This window comes from Neolamprologus brichardi, chromosome 4, assembly GCF_056152115.1.
Source record: "Neolamprologus brichardi isolate AB-2024 chromosome 4, ASM5615211v1, whole genome shotgun sequence".
NCBI classification, from domain to species: Eukaryota; Metazoa; Chordata; class Actinopteri; order Cichliformes; family Cichlidae; genus Neolamprologus; species Neolamprologus brichardi.
The window spans coordinates 1,811,141-1,828,750 of NC_142107.1; the positions used below are offsets into that span (position 1 = coordinate 1,811,141).

The 17,610-nt window shown below is 40.9% G+C and overlaps 1 protein-coding gene across 3 annotated transcripts; it reads left to right on the forward strand.

The window, feature by feature from the left end:
- The first annotated feature begins 6,854 nt into the window (after window positions 1-6,854).
- Window positions 6,855-17,532, forward strand: ldlra (low density lipoprotein receptor a). Of its 3 annotated transcripts, XM_035913994.2 has the most exons (19): window positions 6,855-7,101; window positions 9,485-9,610; window positions 9,715-9,837; window positions 9,921-10,301; window positions 10,403-10,525; window positions 10,605-10,727; window positions 10,842-10,961; window positions 11,166-11,291; window positions 12,169-12,340; window positions 12,424-12,651; window positions 12,738-12,856; window positions 12,971-13,110; window positions 13,241-13,382; window positions 13,620-13,763; window positions 13,914-13,985; window positions 14,022-14,258; window positions 14,361-14,441; window positions 14,530-14,687; window positions 14,818-17,532. In XM_035913994.2, exons 1-19 carry the CDS (start codon window positions 7,044-7,046, stop codon window positions 14,872-14,874), a joined length of 2,730 nt encoding a protein of 909 aa, XP_035769887.2. In that variant the 5' UTR covers window positions 6,855-7,043; the 3' UTR covers window positions 14,875-17,532. The 3 variants fall into 3 exon arrangements, with proteins under 3 accessions (XP_035769887.2, XP_035769885.2, XP_006805151.2); XM_035913992.2 differs by having other exon boundaries at window positions 9,924-10,301; window positions 13,914-14,258; XM_006805088.3 differs by having other exon boundaries at window positions 13,914-14,258; window positions 14,818-17,531.
- Window positions 17,533-17,610: the final 78 nt, after the last annotated feature.

Consider the following 17,610-nt stretch of genomic DNA (forward strand, 5'->3'; position numbering starts at 1 on the left):
TTCATTGTTGTCGTCACTGTTTCAAATACACGCTTAGCCTACAACCAAGTGTTGTTATCAAGCCTGGATTTCTCTGAGTGTATTTATACGCTGGGACGGTTAACCACAAAATCAAACACATTTATTAGTTCCCATTTCTTAAAAGCATGACTTTCAGATACAGTTCATGTGTTGTAGATATTTTTTCATCAATAGCTTCACTGTGCATCTATTTATAATCTATTCAGTAATAGATTTTTGGTATCATCATATTGGTACAAACAGGTTGCTATCAACAAAGTGCCCAGACATACTATTTAACCTCTTAAGCCCCAAGCCTACCTGATCTCCTGCTTTTTGCCCCCGTATCAGGGGGCGTTGGGGCTTAAGGGGTTAAAAATTGTTTTGTTTTTGTTTTTTTGGGTTCATATTTAATGCTTGAATGATTCTTAAGAGCAGGGCTTAGTGGTTTAAACAACAAAAGTGTTCCTTTGAAATGATCTGGTACGAGGACGGGACTGAAAACGAGTGAAAAAGCAGCCAATGTCCAAAGAACTGAATTGAAAGAACTTCAGAAAGCTGGAGAACTTTCCTCAAAAGATTTGGCTCCTTGGAAGCAAAATATATGAAAGTGACAGGAGACTCAAAACTTTTGGACGGTGTTATATAAATTCAAATAGAAATATCAAATTATGATGTTAAAGCAAGGGGTGGATGGGTAGGAATAGTGGAATAGTATTAAGTCGTGCACTCTGTCACTTCACAGCAAAAGGTTTCCTGGTTCAAAATCCACTAGGGGGCTTTTCTATGTGGGCTTTGCATGTTCTCTTTGTGCCTGGTACTCTGGTTTCATCTCACTGTCCAAACAGGTTAGTCAGTGACTAAATCAGCCATAGGTGTGAACGGCTATTTTTCTATGTATGTCTCTGCCTTTTGCTTTCTCATAGCTGGGACAGGCCCAAGCTGCCAACCGTCCTAAACTGGACAAGCAAGTAAGAAAATGGATAGATTACATATAAAATACAATATTTCAAAGTCAGAAAAGCACAAACAGAATCAGAAGTTGCTTATTAAATCCAGTAAATGCAGTTTGTGTGTGGAATTTATATTTGAAGTTATTGTAAAATTTTCTGAAAATATTTTCAGAAATTAAAATGTTTAATTCAGTGTCAGCTCCCCTCCCTGCTGCCAGTGTGTTATATCAATTACTGTAGGCAAAAAACAAAACAAAACCATTAGTAGTTTTCTACTTCCTGTCAGTGCTCGAGATTACCAGGAATATTTATCTTGTCAGTGTTGCATGACATCCTGCCTGACATCTTTTAGCAACATATAGATAGATCTAAATGTTTGTGTCTTTTTTGTCATTCTTACAAAACAATATTAATCTGAGGTGTAGCACAGAGTTCAGGGACCCTAATAGAGACTGTCTCTGTGAGCACAGTTTGAAATCTCCCCACACATACTCACCATACGAAGTCTACAATTACAATTAGTATCAAGCTTAACAGTGTTATTTTCTTTGTGTATAAAATGAAATTCTTACACAAAGAAAATTTCCCCTGAAGACATTCAGTTGTATCCAGAGAACAGGGCGTCACTGGAAACATGACTTGCAGAAACAGAAGAAGCTTTCATGACCTTTTGAACTTTCACAGGATTGGATTTTTGAGTCACTGTTCATGCAGGATTGACCTTCTCTACATTGCATGTAGTGAATAAAACAACGTCTTCTTCTTCTTGTTGTTTTTTAAGACTCTATAATACATTCTGCAGAGAAGATCTCTCTGGTTCTGCTCTGCTTGGTCTTCCTGCTGATGCAGCTCCAGTTGTGTGAGCTCTCTTTCATTGTTCTCTGTTTAAGGGGATGGAGTATAATCTGCATGCCATATAAATGCACAGCAGACTTGAGGTTCCCTTTTGTGGCTGTGGTGCTGCCAGCTGCCAAGAGGCACCCTTAACGTCTTTCATGAGACCCTCAGCCAGGTGTCAGGCAAAGGCTCCCGCTTTGATTGGCTGACACAGCTTCCAGTTCAGTTTCAGTTCTTCTTTCTGCCCCTCAAGATGCTTTAAGGAGTTGCAGGAATACTTTTGAATTTGCCTCCTTGCACGACAACGTGAACGTGTGCTCTACCGTCTCATTTTCACAGACCTGTGTCTCTTGGAGCCAAGGTTAGGAACAGTTGTCATCTCAGGGGTTTAGAAATTTCCGCCAGGACACAGTGAACAATTGAAGCTTTTTCTCTCTGGGTTCAGACTCTGACATTCTTGAAGGAGCGAGTCTTCAATTAAAGACCATCTCAAAGTATTAGTGCCAACAACCTCTAAACTAAAGAAGGAAGACCATCGGAATACCGTTAATTCTAAAAAGATCAACAAGAAAGAAAGTTACAAAAAAAATACCAGAACCTAAAAAACAGATCTAACAACATACAATGTGTTTATTACCAGGACCCCACAGAAAAGTCTTTCCTTAGAAGAGTGCTGGCAGATCAACCTCACCAAGGAGAGGCCATGAAGCAGCTCCTCACAGGAAGAAAGAAGAGGAAATGGCAGGAAACATGGCTCTAGTAAAAATGTATCATTTGACTTACTTAATAATACCACAGTAACCTCTTAAATCTCTGTGTTCTCCTCACATCATGTCTGTTATGTGATGAAAAAAAACAGGAGATTGAGGGAAACTACAGATAAGAGAGATTCAGGAGAAGGTGCAGACACAAGAGGGAGACAACCCAACCACAGAAATACATTAAAACACATACAGTATGTGCTCATACTGTCTACTGTCAGACCACAGAGAAGAGGAGGAAGGAGACCATGGCTTCAAAAATGAGGAATATGATCTCACCTCAACAGACAAATCCTATTCCTCATGGATCTTCAAAATATAGAATTTAAATGAGATATTTGAGAAATGTATTTGAGATATTTGTACCTTTATCCCTCCAATAACTAATACAGCTTTGTATAATTTTGCATGAATAAAGTAATAAACATTTCCAGTGCACCTGTGTCCAGGGCTGTTCACTCACTGCTGTATACACATGTGAGCACATTTATGCAACGAGCCGTATTCACATGTATGTTCTACTATGTGAAAAATACACCAATACACCTGTTATTCATATGAGGATTATTGTATACATTTCTTAATCTAATAAACAAATCAGTAAAAGTGAAAAAAGTAGGGAGCAGCAGACACAGACCACATTCATTCATTTATTAATTCATCTGTTAGTTAAGCATTACTAATCATATGATATTATTTCCTCTTACTGCACCCAGGGGCATTTGTGCTTTTGCTGCGATGTTTTGATTTGGTTAGCATGTTGGGGCGATGTCCCAGCCATAGACTGCAAATGACAGAAGGATGTAGCCCTTGTATTATCCCCCTTTGGTTTGTGCAGTCCTGTTTTGAAGCTTTAAGTTCAGCATTTTGTTTGTCTCCATGCTGGTTTTCTGAAATTCCAAAGTGTGGAGTTGATCTGACTGAGAAAACTGCCAGTTGACATGATGGTGACTTTCCACTCAGAAGGTAAATTGTACTCAGCTTTGAGTGCTCCTAGCTGACACGAGTGGCACCGGGTGTGGTCTTCTGCTGCCGTGGCTCATCTGCTTCAAGGTTCAGCATGTTCATTCAAAGATGCTCTTCTGCACATCTTGCTTGTAACGACTGTAATTACTTTTACCTGTCTGGATATTTTCTTCTGACTTTTGGCATTAACAAGGCTTTCTCTCCCAGCGAGCTGCTGCTCACTGAATGTTTTGTCTTTTTCAGACCATCCTCTATAAACCCCATAGATGGTCATGTGGTCATCTCAGTAGTTTCTGAAATATTCATACCAGCCCATCTGGCACCAACAACTGTGTCACATTCAAATCCACCTAAATCCCCTGTCTTTTCCTTTCTGATGCTCAGTTTGATGCAAAACATCTTTATCATGTCTGCATGCCTAAATGCACTGAGCTGCTGCCTTGTGATTGGCTAATTAGATATTTGCAATAAGAGCAGCTGGTCAGGTGTAAAAAAGTTGCTCCCGGCTGGCCAAGACTGAAGGTTTCACACACATACATACTCTCTTTTGAGGTTGTTATTTCCTTTGCAGTTCCCCTGTAAATATTGTCTGTTGAGATGTATTTGTATCACTCACTTCCTGTACTACAGGATATTTTAGCTTGTAGTTACTTATCTTATTTTCAGGAGAAATGTATCTTCTGCCAAGAAAGTAGTTATTGTGCACTACTGATCCATGGAGCCACACCCAGCCATAACAACAGTCAAAAAAAATCCAGAAAAAATGTGTCCTCGCTCTGGCAGCAGTTCCACTGGTGTAGCTGAACACACAAAACTGTGTCTGAAATAGTTAATACAGCTAAAAGCTGTGACTTCTCTATTGTCCCACTGTGGTGTCAGAGCAAAGGTGAAGCCGATAACTTGCTTCATCTGGAAGAACCAGATTTAAGGAAAGTAAAAGTAAAAAAGGGGGGTTGGAGATGAAAACTTGGTTAGTTTTTAGGGAGAAGTGACAATTGAGAAAAGGGCTGTGGAGACAAGAAGAACCAGAAATTGTTGACAGAAGGTCGGGAGGTTGGGATTATGCATAACGAAAGAAAGGCCATGTGTGTTTTTGCTGGTAAAAAAAAGAGAAAGAAAAAAAAATGCCAGTTAGCATAACTTACTGACATAGTTTCAGCGATAGGGTGTAACACAAGCAGAGGATGGGGGTAACGGCTGTTTGTAGCCGCTCATCCAAGGAAGTTAACAAAGGTCTGAAAACAATGCAATTAAATGCAGGGTTAAAGGTGTGCAGGCTCAGTCTGAAGGACTGGGCAGAAAATGTTTAGTACAGGATGCTTGTGTGTAATAAACTACAACACTACGTGGTTTTATGTTATTGTCATCATTTTCCATTTTCCACCATTAGCGCATATCGTGTGTGAGACAGGACCTGAAAGCACAAATTTGCTTGTTCTTGTGACTCACAAACTGAGATTAACACCAGTTCGTTCCCACAGTGTCGCACACGGTTTCCCCCAGGCTTTAAATGGACACTGTTCATGCTACGCATACTCTATATCACATGTCCACCAACAAACTTGATTGTCCACTTCCACATGTAGTGACTGTGACGCAGACGGTTTAGTTTTTTATTTTCAGAATTCCTCTTGTGGATCTTTTAGCTGTGACTACACATGCTGGTGTTCTTTGTGTGTCTCTTTGACTTTTCTTTTTTTCTTTACAGATTTATTAGTTTTAAAGTAACACTGAAGGTCAAACATGGTTCACTCTTGCTTTGTTCCAGGTTGTTTATAATGTTTATCTTCAGTTGTGTTTTATCTCTGTGCCTGCCCTGTTATGCTTATGGATCTTAAGACTTTGAACCTAAATAATGTACATTTTTTATTCAGGAAGTGATGATATGAAGAAAACCTCTTAAAATGATGTTACTGCACACTATTACCAAGTTTACTAGACCTTTTAAACAAATGTACTGTACCTATGTGGACGGTAACAGACACGGCAGACAAAACGATTTACTGATTTTTGTCACTTTTTAGAAGAAGAAAGAAGGTGATCTGAGAGTTTTATACTCTGTTGCAGGCCAAAGCAGCTGATTGTGTTCAGTGGAAAGTTTACAACAGTGAAATCAGCGAGATTAAGAGGTCATCCTTCTGAACATGTTAATTCACACTGACAATATAAATGTTAAAATGATGAAAATACTTTTTTTTTCATTAGATTTATTGACACTCATTATTACATTAGGGTGGCTGTAGCTCAGGAGGTAGAGCAGGTCACCTACTGATCGGAAGGTTGGAGGTTCGATCCCAGGCTCCTCCAGTCTGCATGCCAAGTATCCTTGAGCAAGATACTAACCCCAAGTTGCTCTCCGATGCATCCATCGGAGTGTGAATGTGTGTGAGTGTAGTTAGAAAGCACTCAGTATAGAGGTAGTGCTTGTGAGAATGGGTGTGACTGGGTGAATGTGGCGTGTTGTATAGAGCGCTTTGAGTACTCTGGGAGAGTAGAAAAGCGCTATATAAGAATCAGTCCATTTACCACTATTATAGAAACATCTGATATTTTGTGTAGCTGAAATTTTAAATTTTGGTTGTCAGATTTACATTTTTATAATAAAAAATGATTTGTGATGATTTGCTATCTTTTCTTTTCTCAATATTTTGAGAAAAGAAAAGGATAAGATTGATTTTCAGGATTTGACAGCTGGAATTAAATGTGCATCCAACTTTCAGACAGTCCACACGTCACACACATAATTATCCATCCTGTCCTGGCATTAAACCACAGCTGCTCTGAGTTATTAACCTTTTTCATTTGGCAGTAAAATGAACAACATCCTCCTGACAACAGGTGAAAAAAATAATTTCCCCATTGAACTGTTTGATTTCCTGCCTCTTTGGAGGCCACACTAATACATGAGAAATCAATGGGAAGGCCAGCGTGTCCTCTGTTTAGTACATCAGGACTTAGTAGGCTATCTGAAATAGGTCAAAAGACGTTAGACTAAAAACACATGTCCATTACAGAGGATATTAATGAATATGCTGGTTCTCCGGAGGGTATGACTCTATTCTGTAATAAATAAATAAATAAATTTCTCTCTCACAGAGAGGAGCTTTAAACACTCCCCGCTGCCATCATGATTGCCAAATTTGCCTTCAAGGAAAGAAACCGGGCGGTGTGCGTAAACACTGAAAGGGTTAACTCATAGTAGAAACCCATCTGCACGGAGCTCCGCCTCACAATTGTTGAGGTTGTGCGCCTCAGAAATCACACCACTCCAAGCCCCGCCCCCCACTCCCCCGGATCCCACCCACAGGCTCCTGGACCACATTGAAAGGGGCTCTGATGTTGTCATAAGCTATAGTCTGCGGAGCTCCATCATCAAGAACTTCCAGCAGGAGCATCTCTGTAACAAGCAGACCGCAACTACTGTTCCAAGTGCCCCAGCATTCCCACTATCCCCAGTGTTACTGACAGGCTGGGAACTCATCAGTGTAGGCTTTCAGTGGAGCATCATCCAGAGCAGCTGCCAAGTATGAGATTGCTGTGTTGCGCCTCCCTGCTGTTTCTCATCAACCTCGTCTTTCAGACAAGTAAGTTCTGAGATTTGCATCCAAACTTTGAATTTATGCAGTCCGGACTGCTCCAGCTTTATGCCGTTCAGTGAAGATATGTGGATCAAATCTTACCGCTTGCGCTTTCTTTAAATGTAAAGACTTGAGGAGGGTGGGGTGATGGTTGAAGGGGCTTCTGTTTTATCACTTAAAAATCAAATTTTTAAATCATTCATATATCATCATAGTTCATATTTTCCGTCATTAGTGTCCGTGCAGCCTTTAATTTTAAATATAATTGTTCTCCTTGACTTTTCTTGCCGGTGTGTTTTTGAATGAAGCTGCATTTTTTTGTGCCTTCATTTACTGGCGCTCAGCTCGCAGCAGCTTCTGCAGCCAATCAGGTTTGAACTGTGTGTGTGTGTGTGTGTGTGTGTGTGTGTGAGAGAGAGAGAGAGAGAGAGAGAGAGAGAGAGGTTAAAAAAAAAGTCAGGTGGGGTTTCTGAAGAGCCGGTTTTGAAAGCCGCTGTCATTCATAATGATTCAGAAAGAGCGCCTTTTGCGCAAAACCCCAAACGTGCAAACACCCCGGGCTGTTCTGATTCAGATTTGGATGAATTACAGGTGCACATAAACTCCCTACAATATCCTCCCCGTTTGCAGGAGGGTGGAATGCCAGATACTGTGAAACTGACTGGATTCTCTCCAGATCATCCCAAACCACAGTCACCTTCAGGCTGAATTTCTCACAACTTTGAAAGCACACACAGTCACACCTGTTCCCAACATACTAGTTGAGAAAGTAGTGCGACAGGAACATGTTGGAACTGGTTGTCGCCCTTCCACATTTCCTCAACAGTCACAAAGAAGCCTTGTGCTTAAAAGTTTAAAATTTCAACAGACGACCTGCACTTCTGTCTCTGTGATGCAGAGACGTTAGATCTTATTCATTTTTAAAGGTGTGTTAATATAAGTTTAAGTCTGAGCACTAAGGGGCATCTTATTTAACATCAGGGTCGGTGACTGACATACATCAGATGTCAGAGGCTGGCAACCCCCCCCCCCCGTCCAAAAAAAAAAAAGAAAAAAAAAACAGCCATATGGGCACATGTTGTTGATTTGCCCTCAATCAATAACCCCGTCATTCAGTCCACTTTGTCTTTCAAGGTCTGAACTTTAAGCCCATTAAGTAAATAACCAGTGGGAGCTTGGGTCTGACCAACATTTCACTGGATTCAGGGAATGAGAGCTGATGCAGAAATAGCAAAAGTCCACTGAGCAGCCTTAACATTCAGAGAGAAGAACAGTTTTATTACCTGCAAGGAAATCCTCAGAAGCCTGTCAGTATGAAATAAATCATTATCTTTATGGCGATGGCAGTAATGCCATTGCCATAAATATTGTGTCATAAAAATGAATAGCTAATCTCTCCCTGGTGTAGATGTTTGCAAATCTGGAGTCATAAAAATACTACAACAAGAATAAACTCAAGCTTATTTGATGACCGCGTAAACACCAGCTGTTTGACCTCTCCTAAGAGTCCATTATGATTTACTATGCATGAGATGTGTATGTAAGCATACATAATTTATGATAAACTTTCATTGAGCTGCTCTTATGGGGGACACACATATGAAAATGTACATTTTGGAATCTGTAGTGAGACGCCGACTGTTGGTTTCTTATATAAATCTGGTTATTTCAAAGTTTCAGAGGCTAGAAGTAGGAAAGGCCTAAACTACCAGCTCTTGTGAATTTCTGTTAACATTAATATGCACTCTGATTGGTTCTTCTAGCTCAGAAGCTTTAGTGCTTCCATTAAAGATGAGGTTTTGGAGGAAGAGTTTGTGCCTTCAGTTCTTTTTCTACCAGGAACCATAAATGCCTGAAACTTCCACCTGAGATTATGAACTGACTACATCAGCATATCCCTGATAAAGGCACCCTGTCCTACTCACATACATGCTGTAACTAGATTAGCCATTTATCTTTTCTCTAAATAACACTGATGCACTAGTGAGCTGACACCAAATCTCTCGGGATTACCTGATATTTCTACTCCAACAACACCACGCTGTTGATGTGGCTCTGTGTTAGTCTGTCACTGGGTTCGTCCACCTGTATAACCTTCAACTGCTATTGGATTTTCTTTATATTTATTGTGTGTTTGAATGATATTACATTTTACACACCTATCCTCAGCATGAGGTCTAGCCTAAACTGTATTTGGTGTTGCTGCTAATTACCTAACATGCTAATTTTGCTAATGGTTGTGGGATGGATCGTGTGGTGTGGAGTGTAGAGTTTAGAGCTCCCAGTAAAAAATGGTGTGTGAGGTGTAGCAGTTTCATAAACAATTGCTAAAACAATTTTTCTGAACTGTTTTTGTTTTTTTTGTTTTTTTTATGTCCGTCTTTCACAGATGCACTGATAACATGTGGAACCAACCAGTTCCAGTGTGGGAATGGGAGATGTATCACACTGAGGTGGGTGTGCGACGGCTCTGATGACTGCGGAGATGGCACAGATGAACTTCCTGGTACCTGTGGTGAGTACTCCGTGACCTGATCTGTGAATGGACTTTCTTTGGTGCTTCCACAATCCCGCAATCCAAGACCTCAGTTAAGATTTTCTTTGTTGTGCCACTTCCAGCGGTCAAAACATGCAAACCAACAGAGTTCAGCTGTGCAGGGCGTCTTAACCAGTGCATCCCGAGCACGTGGCGCTGCGATGGTAAAGCTGACTGTGAGAATGGAGCTGATGAGGTGAATTGTGGTAAGTCCGAGTTCAGAGCCCCATGCATTACCCAGCTTCCTACGTTCGCTAATGTTGCTTCCTTGTTCTGATCGACCTGTCAGCAGCCAAGCAGTGCACGGGGTTCGAGTTCCGCTGCAAGAGCGGCCAGTGCGTGTCCTCCTCCTTTGTGTGTGATGACGACCTAGACTGCGAGGACGGCAGCGACGAGGAATCCTGCCCGCCCGTCACCTGCAGTTCCGCTTCCTTCCAGTGCAACAACACAGTTTGCCTTCCACGCCTGTGGGCCTGCGACGGGGACCGCGACTGCACCGACGGCTCGGATGAGTGGCCCGAAACCTGCGGGACAAAGACTCCTGACCTCGTGAGCATTCATCACTGCTCCTCGATGGAGTGGCGTTGTGGCAGTGGAGAGTGCATCCATGTTAGCTGGAAGTGTGATGGACAGGCTGACTGCCTTGATCAATCAGATGAAGCTAACTGCTGTAATTATGAATTTTTTTTTTTAAACTGTCTCTTTGTCCCTTTTTATGAATTCATTAGCGCTGCTATTTCTTACAATCTCTTGTCCTTTTCATCCCTCTAGCTCATGCCACCTGTTCTCCTGACGAGTTTGAATGCGGCGATGGTACTTGCATCCATGGGAGCCTGCAGTGCAACCATCAATATGACTGCAGGGACATGAGCGATGAGATTGGCTGCGTGAATGGTATGAGTCCCACCTTTTAGACAGCCTTATGAATCTCTAATCTATTTTTGCTGAACTCGTTTTTTATGTCCATACACAGCGACCCACTGTGAGGGCCCAACCCGGTTTAAATGCCGCAGCGGAGAGTGCATTAGTATGGAGAAGGTGTGCGATAAGAAACGTGACTGCAGGGATTGGTCAGATGAGCCTCTTAGGGAATGTGGTGAGTACCCCTCATAAATAACTGTCTGATTATTTCTGCTTTTTTATGCTTTCAATAAGATTTACTATACTTTATGAATTCCAATGAAAAAGATCCTTTGTCTTCTTCCTTCAGACTCCAATGAGTGCCTGTACAACAACGGCGGGTGCTCTCATATTTGCAAAGACCTGAAGATCGGTTATGAGTGCTTATGTCCCCCTGGATACAGCCTAGTTGACACAAGGCGCTGTGAAGGTAGGCCACACTATTACAGTAAAAAAGGTGAACTTCAACCAGATTAACAAACTGTGCCAATAATCTGTTTACTTTTGACCCTTTCACTGGCTGCGCTTTTAGATAAAGAAGGATCTCGTAATTCTCTGTGTACACAGTGACTCGACATGCTCGGACTCCTGGTTCATTAAATTTTAAAGACATTTCTCTTTTCATTCGACTCAGATATCGACGAGTGTGCCAACCCAGACACCTGCAGTCAAATCTGCATCAATCAGATGGGCAGCTACAAATGTGAGTGTGAGGAGGGTTACCAAGTTGACCCAGCAACTAAACACTGCAAGGCCATTGGTAAGTATTTGAGCTCTCTGTGTTCTGCCCGTGTTGTTGTGTAATCATTAAATGTTTAAACTTGATGACTAAACCGTTTCGCTGTTACACTTCGGGGGGTGGGGGTTAAGGATCATTAAAGTCCTTTTTAAGCATAAAATTAGATTTATTTATATAAAGATAATTATGCATTTGGTATTTGTTTTGTTGAATGTCCATAGATATAAATAAAGATTGTGTTAGAATAGAAATAAAATTAGATTTTTGGCACTTTTTCTATAAGAAAACATAAGTAGAGTTTATATTTCATACAGTTTCACAAGTAGAAGGTGCAGACTGTATATAAAAGATGTAAAAAGATACCATGACATCACTAACTGGTCTGTGGATTAGCATGAAGCCTTTAATTTATGCTCATTAGCAACCTTTTTTTTTCTTTTTTTGAGCCAGAAGTAATCAAATTCAGTTTATCAGTTAAAGCTAGCAAGCTTATTAGCTCTCTTGCTCTCTTTAGCATGAATGCTGTTTAAGTGGCAAAATTGTATTAATTATATTCCTAGAACGCCACCACTTATATTCCAAAGCTAGGATACATATTGTATTCGTATTAGTGCTGTCAGCGTTAATCTCATTTAAATGACGTTAACGCCATAACCGCATTAACGCGGCAATTCTCCGTTAGCACGGTTAGCACAGTTAGCTCGTTAGCGCTGTCCAGCCCCACGCACAGGGTGATCCGCACTAACTTGCTAACGGAGATTTGCCGCGTTAATGCACTTATGGCGTTAACGTCATTTTAACGAGATTAACGCTGACAGCACTAATTAGTATCATTTAATTTCACTTTTACTTAAATAGGAAACTGCAAAATGAAATATACCTCATTCTGTCCTTGTAGGAACAATAGCCTACCTTTTCTTCACTAACCATCATGAGGTCAGAAAGATGACTCTGGACAAAAGTGAATACACGAGAGTAATCCCTCGCCTAAAGAACGTCGTGGCGCTCGACATGAACATAGCCACCAAAGAGATCTACTGGTCAGACATATCCCAGAAGAAAATCTACAGGTGAGCAGGAATGAAACCAGAACGAAAATATTCTTTTTGTTCATGATACTCTTATTTGACACTTGTTTTTACTTTCTACCCAGAACTCCAATGGACTCGGCTGAAGACTCCACTCAACACCACATCGTGATCAGTAATGACATCGATGCTCCTGAGGGAATTGCCTTGGACTGGGTCCATGGTAACCTCTATTGGACCGACAGCGTTCGTGGCACGGTCTCAGTTGTAACTGCTGACGGTAGCCGACGTAAAACCCTCTTCCACCAGGACTTATCGAAACCCCGCGCTATTGTGGTAGACCCCCAAAGCAAGTAAGCTAATAGCACTGGTAATAGCAGTGATGCCTATATTGTTTGTGTTACGCGTACATAACAGAACTATTTTTTTCACATTCCAGTTTTGTTTACTGGACCGACTGGGGGAATCCAGCTAAGATTGAGAAGGCAGGTCTTAATGGAGGAGACCGCACCGCACTGGTCACTGACAACATCGTGTGGCCTAATGGCATCACACTCGGTAAACTCAAGCACTCATGTCTCTTCAGTTTCAAGTTTTTGATTATTTATTCATGTAAACGTTAACACCAGTGTTCACTCTAGTCTAACTTTCCCCAACCCACTTCCTCCCCAGACCTGCTAAACCAGCGGCTATACTGGGTGGACTCTAAGCTGCACACCCTCTCCAGTATCGATGTTCAGGGCGGTGGTCGACGCACCCTCATCATTGATGAACACAAACTCGCTCACCCACTGGGGCTTGCTGTATTTGAGGTACCAATTTACCAGCTGATAAACCCAGAGACCCATGACCAGTACATCTCATAAACAACTCGCTGCACATGTAAACTGTAGTGTTGATCATATCTCAAATATTCAATCTTAACTGTTTCTGTGTTTGCAGGAAAAAGTGTTCTGGACAGATGTGAGTAACAGTGCCATCCTCAGTGCCAACAGACTGACTGGTGAGGACATTGTGCCGCTGGCGGAGCACCTATCGTCACCAGAAGACATTATTCTGTTCCATAACCTCAAACAACCTGCTGGTAAGAGAGTTACAGTACTAAAAGACTTATTTTTTAAAGATAAGATGAAGTTAAGTCAGGGCTTGCTTTTTCTATATTGATATTAGAAATATTGTCAGCTAAACAGTGAGATTTGCATCCATTAATTGGGTGCTTAGCCCAGCTCATTCACTTTTGTTTAGCATACAGACATGAGTGGAAGCTATCATCCAAAGCGTACATTCCAAAGATTCCACTGTTCTTTTTTTCCCATTGCAGGAAGAGACTGGTGTCAGGTGTTCAACGGTGGTTGTGAATTCTTGTGCCTGGCAGCTCCTCAAATAGGAAGACATCCCCCCAAGTATACCTGTCTCTGTCCAGATAACATGACGCTAGCCAGGGATATGAGGACATGTGTACCAGGTATGCTAGCAATAGTAATACGAATGCTAGCTAGAATGTAGCTAGTTGCTACAATGTTATATGTGCATAATATATAATAATATAAGTACAATATTTAAGTCGATCAAGCAGCCTTTACCTGGCTCCCTGCCTCCGGTTTCTTTTTACCAGCTGTGCCAACACCTGAAGCTACTGGGCTGCCGCAAGTTCCGGCCACAAGTCCTCCTCATCTGCTACCAGTATCACCCAGCACCACACCGAGAACAATACTCAGGACTACACCCAGGACCACACCGAGGACCATACTCAGGACTACACCCAGGACCATAGTGAAGCCTAAGTTTCACACAACTACTACAGTGCCTGTCTTAACTCCCAGCACTGTTGCCAGACCAGTGCTACGGCTTACCAGTCCTCCATTCAGGTCCACCACACCCCAACAAAGGATGCCTTCACCCCAGCCAGGAAATTCTAAAGTCTCCCAGACCACCACTCAAGCTCCAGTCACCTCTCCAAGTGAGTTGCCAAAGTGCCAAGAGAGTTGTTTTGCAGATTTCAGATAACAGGTTCAGCTCTATGTATCACTAACTTAAAATATTGTGTTTACCTTTGCATTAGATATCCGACCTGGATTTGCTGAAGTGCTAACCGAGACTGTGTCTACCACCCCAATAGCACTTTACGTTATACTACCTCTTGGTAAGCTCTTTAAGCTTTTGCTCATTCACTGAAAACCCAGTACTGACATCATGTGTAACTAGCCTCGGCATCTGTTTCCATCAAATAGCGATCGTCGCTCTGGTGGCTGTTGGTGGCGTTCTGCTCTGGAGGAACTACAGGCTGAAGAACACCAACACAATTCACTTTGACAACCCCGTTTATCAAAAAACCACTGAGGAGCAGGTGCACATTTGGAGGAGCCTTGATGGTTACTCATACCCAAAAGTAAGTCTAAAAGGTGGTAATTCTACAATATAAATATTAATATTAATCTAAATGTAAAAAATGCTGTTTAAACCTTGTTTTGTTGCAGTATCCATTTTGCATCTTTAATTTTTCTTTGCATTCCTCACAGAGACAAGTTGTGAGTTTGCATGAAGAGGCAGACAATCCGGTCTTTGCAGAGAACTGAAAAATGATGAGCAGAGTGGAAGGAGGTGCCTTAATGATAAGCTACCTTCTTCATTGTTTAGCATTGTTACCTCACGCAGCACAAAGATATGGTGATTAAAGCCTGTATGTGACAACCTTAAACCACTATATCCTCAAAGATACATAGACGTTCTACTGTGAAAATACCAGTTAATTTTTTTTTTTCTTATCAAGGCGTACATTTTTTCTTCATTACTCACCAAAACATACCAGATCATCAGATTGAGAAGTCCTTGATGTTGATCATTTTTAGTTGTTATTATAACTGCTTTGCTGGCAGTGTAACTGTGTCATTTTTCAAGCCACTTGCCGGATTTTGATAATATTACATCTTGCACTAATTATCATTTAAAACAACAGTTTTTACAGTTTCTGTAACCAAATGTTTAGCTTTCGCCTCCTGAGTTGCTAACTTTGTTTAGCATAATGATTGGAATCAGGCGAAAGCAGCTAGCCTAGCTTTGTCAAACAGGAAAATCATCTCTAGAGCTTTTTTCTTAAGTTCGTATAAAAACAAAACTGAAAAGTGATGTGTCAGCACCTTACAGGTGTTATGTAGTAAAATTAGCAAGGTGATTGCTACTTCTGTGCAAAACCAGGGAATGGTTTGCTATCTTATGCTAAGCTAATCTAAACTGCACATAGTAACAGATTATAGTTTTTCTTTAGAGTTGAGTTTGCAGCAGGCGAATGTAAATGCTAAACATGCCTCATTCACCCATTCATACGAGCACTGCTTCTATGCAGAAGCGCTATCTAACATTCATACATGCATCAGAGAGCAACTTGGTCTTGCTCAAGGATATTTAGGATGCAGGCGGAGCAGCCAATAATGGAACTACTACCAACTTAGATGAGCTCTAGATGAGCTGCTCTACCTCTTGACACATGTAATATTACGGGGGCAACACTGGGAGTTACATGCGCCATTGTGACCCTAGTGTGACCTCAGTATGTCAGACTGATAAGTCATCATACTTCATACAATCTGCCTTAGTGGTTGTGCAGAAATATAGTCCAAAACAACCTAATGGTACCGCTGCCATTTACCTAGAAAAGAATCTCAGGACACTACGAGTTTGTGCCTCAGTGTGCCTTTTGAGCTGTCCAATGTCTGCGCTAGAGAGGCATCTTTAATTTTTTTTTGCATGTAGATCCCTCATGGGGTGTAGTACATTCCTGAAAGGCTGAAAAGCATTGATTCAGACACATGTGACCAAAAGCGGAGTGTATAGTGCTCTGTACCAAGTCACATGTGTATTTAAGTGCTCCCTCAGGACCGGCTGCCTTATACCAGCATCGCTGATAAAAGAATGCCACGTGTCCAGACAGATTTCCTTTGTGGTTTATTATCATATATTTGTATTGTTGAGTTTCTTTTTTTTTTTTCTACAGATTTTGTTCACATGTTTATGTTGGTGCTACTGAGTGGATTTGCATATATGCATATTTACAGCATGGGAGATGGTGTTAGGCAGTGTTACAGTGCTTAACAACTTTAAAAGAGCACGATTGAATGGAAGGTTTTAATGCCACAGCTGCTCTAAATTATCAGTATTTGTAATTGGAAAAATCCTTTTTGCATATAAAAACATAAATTCAATGTGTTATTTGCCTGATAAATAACAATATTAATGTTTAGATTGACAGATTTCTAAAATATTTGTGGGAGCTGGGTTGTTTTATCACAGGTGATCTAATAAATGTGTTAAGCACTGTACCTGCAAGTGTGGTTATGCTAAAGACTATAATATTGTGTGGGTTAATGTTTGTTATCTGGATTTCAAGCTGAAAAATAGTAATGTGTGGAAATAAAGCCGTACACTGCGTGACGGTGCGAACTAAGGCTGTAAATACAATGTTCATAAAAATGTACATATTTGCTCCTAACCCTTGTTGTTAATATTGTTTCATCCTTTAAACATTTACTGTACAGAAATAAATGCTTCTATTTATTATGAAATCAGTTCTCTCTGTATTAACAAAATTACAGACGTTGTTGAACTGCCGCAGCGGGAATGCTGTGGAGGGGTATTAAGAGAGCTGTGTATAAATAAATCCCTGCAAACCTGAACTGAAGCAACGTTGCAAAGAAGCAAATTCCTTCATAACAATGTGGGACAAAAATGACTACTACAAGTTAATGCTGTTAAAAGTTGATCTAGAAGCTACTGAATCATGGAGTCTACATAACTGTTGACACATTTTGGGTGAATGAAATACTGACACAGTGCAGGACGGCACGCGTTGATATTCACCTGAGGTTGTATTTTCCTAATCTTAAGAAATGGTAGGAGCTGGGGCATTTTTATTTTGCTCCATAGGTAAAATCTGAGAATTAAAAGAGAATGTGTTTTCTTTTTTACCACGACTGTGTGCTCGTGGTCATATTGTTTTTATAAGCGAATCCGGCTGAAAACGTGGGTGTTTTGTTTTTGTTTGTTTTTGCTGTGCTGAGGCTGCTATATAGGTCAGTTGAAAACAAGACCCATTTCGTAGAAAGTCCACGTCAAAGCCAAAAACGACACCCCACTATTCTCCGAAATTCTCCAACACGCCCACAAGTAGGAAAAAAACAACTTTACAATCTTTTGTTTATTTGTGTCAAATTAAATCGGTAGATAATAACACCGGTATAAGAGCTATAAATTATTTTGTAAGAGAAACTTTATGATGTTAAATGATTACGAAATACTTAATCTGTGTAACGTTCGCA

What these genes read in the sequence shown, in the direction of transcription:
- ldlra (XM_006805088.3), top strand. Translation starts at nt 7,044, where the DNA reads ATGAGATTGCTGTGTTGCGCCTCCCTGCTGTTTCTCATCAACCTCGTC. An exon ending in CAACCTCGTCTTTCAGACAA is followed by an intron (nt 7,102 to 9,484) that starts GTAAGTTCTGAG and finishes CGTCTTTCACAG; the next exon opens with ATGCACTGATAACATGTGGA. An exon ending in TGAACTTCCTGGTACCTGTG is followed by an intron (nt 9,611 to 9,714) that starts GTGAGTACTCCG and finishes TGCCACTTCCAG; the next exon opens with CGGTCAAAACATGCAAACCA.